The 7,307-nt window shown below is 50.4% G+C and overlaps 1 protein-coding gene across 1 annotated transcript; it reads left to right on the top strand.

Moving 5' to 3' along the window:
- Window positions 1-2,994: 2,994 nt before the first annotated feature.
- Krt13 (keratin 13) lies at window positions 2,995-6,885 on the top strand. Its single transcript, XM_036196932.1, has 8 exons — window positions 2,995-3,465; window positions 4,416-4,498; window positions 4,678-4,834; window positions 5,009-5,170; window positions 5,271-5,396; window positions 5,499-5,719; window positions 6,462-6,481; window positions 6,809-6,885. The coding sequence occupies exons 1-8, from the start codon at window positions 2,995-2,997 to the stop codon at window positions 6,883-6,885; spliced, it is 1,317 nt and encodes a 438-aa protein (XP_036052825.1).
- The last annotated feature ends 422 nt before the right edge of the window (window positions 6,886-7,307 follow it).

Below are 7,307 nucleotides of genomic sequence, written 5' to 3'. Positions count from 1 at the left end.
TGGTTTTCTCTCTCCTGCTCTTGAAACACAGCTGGAGACCTTGGGATGGAATTTCATGTTATTTTGTCAAAGAGCCAAGGAGAAAGCTATTAGACAACTAGCGTGAGTTTTCGTGAGTGTTCAGATGGGGACTGAGTCCCCAGATGAGTCTCTGCTCAGCTTCCCCTAGAAGGGCCTGGTTTGTACCCATAGGCACTGGGGGTCACAATGTGTAGGTGGAGGGCATTTTTGTAGCAAGACACCATGAGTCCCTTCTGGGAGGGAGAGGCTGTACCCTGACCCTGTGAGAGGAGGCATGTCATGGCCATCCATGTTTGCTCTGCCAGGGCTTTGGAGGATCTGTGACATTGTTACCTTTAGAGGCGTTGGCTCCAACCTGCTTGTCAACCCAGGAGGATTGGGGCATCATCACCTCAGGCCAGGCAGGTTTCATTAATCACCTTTTTGTTAGTTTTGATCCTTCACTGAGAGAGCCAGGGCTCTTGTTTTGGGCTGAATCATGCCTTTCCAGTGAGAGAGCTGAGCAATCAGCTTCGGATGGGAGGGCTTGGCAGGGTCAGGGGTCAGCCCAAGTCCTGGACTTATCATGGTGTTTGAATGCCTCAGTACACCCTGGGTCTTGCTCTGGCAAGACCACCTGCCTTCTGGATGAACACAGGTCCACTTCCTTACCTTTGAACATGAAGGTGACAATGTCCCAACTCAGGGCTCTCTTTTCTAGTCTTGCTGAATCAGCACAGGGAGTTCTGGGATGGTCTCACACCTGTGCCACCTCTCCTCAGCCCCTGCCTGGTATTATCAAGCCCTCATACTCCTGTGGCTCAGAACCCTGTTCCTGAGAGGCCATTCACAGTAGCTGTGGTCCATTGATGTGGGGAGGCTGGGGGCCCAGGCTGGGGTCCTTCCTTTTCAGCCCTGGAAACTTCTTTCCTATCTCAGGTTCTGAGAGGGGCCCTTCAAGACCTTTTCTTCCAGTGGAACCAGCAAGGCCTCCTCTACAAGTGTCTTTGTGCAGTCCCTGAGCTTCTTAGCCACACTCTGGGGTCTTCAGAAGAGAACTCAACTTTAGCCCCCAAGACACAACGTTCTATACATCTCTCAGTCAAATGCTTACAAACTGGAGCAGATATCATGAGAGAGGGCCCTGCTCAGGAACTCAAGAACCTTTGCAGATTTGGAAGGTGCCCTAGGACAATCAGAATAATGGAATATTAACCTAATGTGTTGGACTGACCCAGATCTTTTGAACCTCAACCCTGTAGACCTTTGGCGAATGGTAATTCATTCCTGCAGAGACTTTCCTGAGCATTGCAAGATATTTAGTGACATCCCCTATCTCTACCCTTTGCACATCAGGACCATCATCCAATTCTGACAACTGAAAGAACTCTAGATATTGTTAAATGTCCTCTGGGGAGTCAAGTAACCTCTGGTGGAGAACCTATGGACTCATCTCTGGTGACAGATGTTGGAAGAATGATTTTATTAGGGGCGTGGGCTGCAGGTGGATTCTCAGGAAAGGTACCATGACTTGACCGAGTGCTCAAAGTTGCAGATAGCGGTTGTATAGGAGCATGCATAAGTGACAAGGCAATTAGACATTTAGGCTTTATAAACTTTATTGTGTGAAAAATAGATCTAAAATGAGTCTTAGGGTAGAACTAGCCTTGGGGTTTGGTTCTGATTCGACCTTAAGATTCAGTTCTCTGGGTATAAAGTGGGAGATAATATAGACACTACCTTCTGTGGCTGCTGCTAAGATGGATGAAACTGAGCGCAGGGCTGGTGAGATTCTCAGTAGAGTTTCATTCCTGGGACACACACAGTAGAAGGAGAGAGCTGACTCCTGACAGTTGTCCTTGAACCTCCACAGCATACTGGAGTACATGTGTTCCCCCAGTGCACAAAACAATTCACTGTATAAAAATTAAAGGGGGAAAAAGAAATTGAGTGTAAAGTACTTAGGCTCTGAGCATATTAGTGGAGTTAATTCCTCTTCCCATGTCTCAGTTTCCTCTACTGCGTTTGCTTTCTGGGGTCCCCTAGGGTCACTTATTAGTGTTGCTTTTTTGAACCCTTCTCTTTCTTTCTTTCTTTCTTTCTTTCTTTCTTTCTTTCTTTCTTTCTTTCTTTCTTTCTCCTCCCCCTCTTTAAAGATTTATTTATTTTTATTTCATGGGCATGAGTGTTTGACTGCATGTATGTCACACATCACGAGTCTTCTTGGTGCCAACAGAGTCCATAAGAGGGAATGAGATTCCCCTGGAAATGGAGTTACAGACATTTGTGAGCTCTCATGCGGGTGCTGGGAACTGAACTCAGGCCCTTGCCTCAAACAGCAGTATTCTTAGCCACGGAGCCCACTCTCCAGTCCCTGGAACCATGTCTTTCTCAGGCTAAACATGTTCAAAGTGGTTAATTCTCCAAGACCAACAAAGTTTGTCATCAGAAGTTGGGAGCATTGGCATAGATGAAGTGCTAAGGGATTTCCAGAACATTCCAGCCAGGTGTTTTAGAGGCAGAAAGAAGGGCCGTGAGGGCTATGGCGATTCCACCCAGTATGGGGTCACTTGGCAGCCTGGCCTTCCCCTGAGGAGCCCCTCTGGCAGACCATTGCAGTTCAGCCCTGTTCTAATACTGGGCAGGGCTGGGATAGAGGTTCCTAACTGGAAAGGTGAAGTAGATTTGGGGTTGTCAAAACGATAGTCTCAAGCAGAACACTGCTCCCTCTGAATCACCCCTTTTGTTAAGGATTAAAAGGAAAAAAGCCACCCCCAAAGACACAACCCACCCTGGAGAGTAGAGGTAACTGGGTTTGTGGGAACTGAGGTGCATTTGGCATCCAGTCAGAGGGTGGGGAAGGGAGGAGAGAGGGTGTCCCACCCTCCGTGGAAGGTGCATAAAAGGCATGCCCAGCGAGGAAGAGCCACAGTCCTCCTTGGCCTTGGTCAAGTTCAGCTCCTGTCTGCTCCTGCTCTTGCTCTAGCTCCCGCCATGAGCTGTCGCTTTCAGAGTTCCTCCACCAGCTATGGAGGTGGATTCGGGGCCGGTTCTTGCCAGCTTGGAGGAGGCCGGAAAATCTCTACCTGCTCTTCCCGGTTTGTTACCGGAGGGTCAGCTGGAGGCTACGGAGGTGGCATGAGCTGTGGCTTTGGTGGAGGGGCTGGTAGTGGTTTCGGGGGTGGCTTTGGAGGTAGCTATGGCGGATGTTTTGGTGGGGGTTTTGGTGGTGGCTTTGGTGACTTTGGAGGTGGCGATGGTGGCCTCATCTCTGGCAATGAGAAAATCACCATGCAGAATCTCAACGACCGCTTAGCCAACTACCTGGAAAAGGTACGCGCTCTGGAGGCAGCCAATGCTGATCTGGAGGTGAAGATTCGCGACTGGCACATGAAGCAGAGCCCAGCTAGCCCAGAGCGGGACTACAGTGCCTACTACAAGACCATAGAGGAACTTCGGAATAAGGTGAGGCCTCTGATGCTAAGAAGGCTTTCTACAGGGCAGAGCCTCAAGAGCTAGCACATGCAGTATTGCAGAGGACCAGGCATGGATAGAGTTCATATTCTTGCAGGGGAAAATTCTAACTCTGCACTACCAAGAGTCCCTACTACAGAAGTTTTCTTATACGGTGACCCAGACGCTTCCTCTCATACTTCTTGTTTATTGGTGTCGTTACTCCTGCCAATTTTTTTTATGGCTTCCTGAACTGTTACTTGTGACTCAGTTGCTATAACCTAACCTACTGAGTTATTTGGAAACATGACATTTTAAAAAAGTCACTGTGAATGGCTAAAGCCAATAGAGAAAAGACATCTTCATTCACTGTTTATTTTGGAAGAACCATGTATAAACTTATTCTCAGTGGATGATGACTCAGTCAGGTGTAGAGGCAGAGGCTCAGGCTGGTACAGGGCCTGGAAGACCTCAGTGATGCCCATCTGTCACACTGTGACACCAACTTGTTAGAGCAGAAATCTACTAGCCTGGATCCAGCCCCAGTTAGGCAGGACAGGCTTTCATGCATAGACTGTAAATGTTTGGGCAAGAGATTCAACTGGATGTGTTTCCTCTTTGCTTGCCTGGTAGGCCAGCTCCAGGGACATGGCCAGAACATATCTGGAGTCACATTGAACCCCTTCTGGCTTTAAGGGGAAGGCTCTGGAGACAGTGGTCTAGACAGGTAGCAGCTCTGAGTATGACTACCAGAAGATGTCCTGAGTGGGTGTTTCCTCTGACATGTCCATCATTGGCCTCTCCCACCCTGACTTGATGAGGAATGCTCAAGAGAAAGAAGAGGGTGCTGGCCTTGCCTCTCGCTTCACAGAGTGCTTTCTTTGTCTCCACTCAAGCACAGTTAAGACATTGAATTTTGCTCCCTAAGCACAGCTCCAGAGTGTTCAACCTGTGTTTTGTAGATTCTGGAAGCCACCACAGACAACAACAGGGTCATCCTGGAGATCGACAACGCCAGGCTGGCTGCAGATGACTTCAGGCTCAAGTGAGTCTGTTTGCCTCAGGTCTATCCCAGCAGACTCTATGTTAGAGGAATGCTCATCTGGTGGAGGACACTGGGATATTCGGGGGCCAAGGCCTTGGAGTCGTAGAGGAGTTCAGTGTGTGGGGTGGGATGCATCTCATATTATTTATGTTTTGCTTTAATTCTTAAAAATATTTCAGGTACGAAAATGAGCTAACCTTGCGCCAGAGTGTGGAGGCCGACATCAATGGCCTGCGCAGGGTGCTGGATGAACTGACTCTATCTAAGACTGACCTGGAGATGCAGATTGAGAGCCTGAATGAGGAGCTGGTTTACATGAAGAAGAATCATGAGGAGGTGAGAGGGGATGACAGGCTGAGCCACCTCTGGTGACCAAGGAGAGCCCTCTGCTGCAGGCTGACACTGCCATCCACTGTGGGGTCCTGAAGACTCTTCCAGAACCTTCTGCTGACACTCAGAGATAAGGAGAACCGGGGGGTGCCTCTCACATCTTCCTTTCCTACCCCACAGGAGATGAAGGAGTTCAGCAACCAGGTAGTAGGCCAGGTCAACGTGGAGATGGATGCCACCCCTGGCATTGATCTGACCCGTGTGCTGGCTGAGATGAGGGAGCAGTATGAAGCCCTGGCCGAGAAGAATCGGAGGGATGCTGAGGAATGGTTCCAGAGACAGGTACTGATGATGGGTGGTGCTGAGTGGGGGGCGGGGCCTGGCTTTTGGTCAGGACTTCTTGCTAAGCCCCACCACCCCCTTCTCTCTGCTTGACATTCAGAGTGCAGAGTTGAACAAGGAAGTGTCCTCCAGTGCTGCCATGATCCAGACCAGCAAGACAGAGATCACAGAACTCAGGCGCACACTCCAGGGCCTGGAGATCGAGCTGCAGTCCCAGCTGAGCATGGTACCCTCTGCTGCCTGTGCCCTGTGGACCCCCCCCCCCCCACTGCTAGGTCTCCCTCTGGACCGGCTCCCCCCATAACTTCTTCCTTGCTGCCCCCATCAGAAAGCTGGCTTGGAAAGCACCTTGGCTGAGACAGAGTGCCGCTACGCCCTGCAACTGCAGCAGATCCAGGGACTCATCAGCAGCATCGAGACCCAGCTGAGTGACCTCCGCAGTGAGATGGAGTGTCAGAACCAGGAATACAAGATGCTGCTGGACATCAAAACACGGCTGGAGCAGGAGATCGCCACCTACCGCAGCCTGCTTGAGGGCCAGGATGCCAAGTAGGTCCCTGACACCTGCTGTCTTGAGAAGGTGGTCACAGCGGCTGGCAGAACAGGCAGGGTCTTAGAGATCAGCCTCCTCCTGCCAGAGAGGGGACAGCTTCTGTTTGAGCTCAAACAGTCTGGAAAAAGAGCTGGAGTCAGAGCCCCTCCTCTTCTCTCCAGTTAGACGGAGGAACTGAGGCAGGCTAGCAGGGTAATACCTTTGAACATCCCAATTCGGGTTCCTGTTTGTGGATGGACTGGAAAAGGGATGTGGAAGGGACATTTAATCCAGGACAGCTGTTAGTTGGAATGTGGTTCAGCCAAACAAAGCTGTCATGACAGTGGTTTGGGATGGCCACATAGCTCCATGACAGAGTGTCTGCTTGGCTTCTGCACCAAGGAGAGAGAAGGTGTTGATTGAACTGTTTTCATACTATGTGCGGAGACTAAGCCATCCCTGTGGGCTTAGGAGAAAGCTGGGGGACAGAGAACTTAGTGAACCAGATACCCCAAATCTTGGGACCAATAGTATCTCCTTTTGAGGGCTTTCACAGACAAATTGGCAAGACAGGTAGACAGGCAAGCATGCCTTGTAGATACCTTGGGGGGAAAGAAGGTCCCGGGCTGGAGACAATGTTGGGAAAGATTCCAAGTCAAGGTTCTTGGAAGGTGACAGAGTCCCTACATCAGAGGACCAGGAAACACCTGTCCTCTATTGCCCTCTGCTCATGGCTGTTTCCCTCCACCCCTCTTCCAGGATGACCGGCTTCAGCAACGGTGGAGGTGAGGAGACAGCTCAGTGGTTTGAATTGCTGAACTTGGGTGGAGGTGGGCTGGGAGGGAGGCAGTGCTGGTTCCCAAGTACAAGGATGAAGGGAATTGGGTGGAAATAATTACTCTATTATTGGTTTATCAACATAAATGTCTCTGCCCCACAGAGCCATGGGGTTGTCTTGGAGAATGCCACCATTGAGGACAATAATAGAATCCCCATCCACAGACCCTTTACTACTTAGGAGCTTGTGAGCCTTCCTGGGGTCTTGGCTCAGCCTGACGTGGGGTTTCTCCAGTCTGAGCATCTATCTTGTCTTCTCTCCATCTCAGGAAATGGCACTGCTTCCTCCTCCAACGCCTCCGTCTCCCCCTCTACTTCCGGTCGCCTGGATTTCCGCAAGTATTAACAGCCTGGAGTCCCTTCCCTGGCCTTCAGCAGCTACAGGAGGAGAGTTGGCAGTGCTTGTAGGATGAGAAGGCCTCAGGATGTGGAGCCAGTTCCATTTGTCAGAAGGATCCATGGCTCTGACAACCTCCGAGGATGGACCCGCCCCCTTCTCTCCTGATTGGAGGCCTTCCCTTCCCTTCCCTGCTCTTTCATCCTATTCTGGTTTCTCATCACCTCTACTGAAAGAACAGATAATTCAATAAAGATTCCTGCTTTTCTGCAAATGTTTTTGTTTCTGGCCTGGTTTCTGAGGGTGGCCGCTGCCAAGGCCTGATTTGGGTTATGGGTGAGGTGGGTACAGGTGGGCTGAGGAGATAACAGACACTGATGGGATCTTGGGAAAATGGAGGCCCAGAACAGGTATCCCAGCCCCAAATGGCT

The sequence above is a fragment of the Onychomys torridus genome, chromosome 8 (assembly GCF_903995425.1).
Source record: "Onychomys torridus chromosome 8, mOncTor1.1, whole genome shotgun sequence".
Lineage (NCBI taxonomy): Eukaryota > Metazoa > Chordata > Mammalia > Rodentia > Cricetidae > Onychomys > Onychomys torridus.
This window is presented reverse-complemented; position numbering and strand designations above follow the sequence as displayed.

Excerpts from the sequence above, each read along its gene's own strand:
- Krt13 (XM_036196932.1), top strand. The coding sequence starts at position 2,995 with ATGAGCTGTCGCTTTCAGAGTTCCTCCACCAGCTATGGAGGTGGATTC. Across the intron at positions 5,397-5,498 it reads TGCAGTCCCAGCTGAGCATG|AAAGCTGGCTTGGAAAGCAC; the intron begins GTACCCTCTGCT and ends TGCCCCCATCAG. Across the intron at positions 6,482-6,808 it reads GATGACCGGCTTCAGCAACG|GAAATGGCACTGCTTCCTCC; the intron begins GTGGAGGTGAGG and ends TCTCCATCTCAG.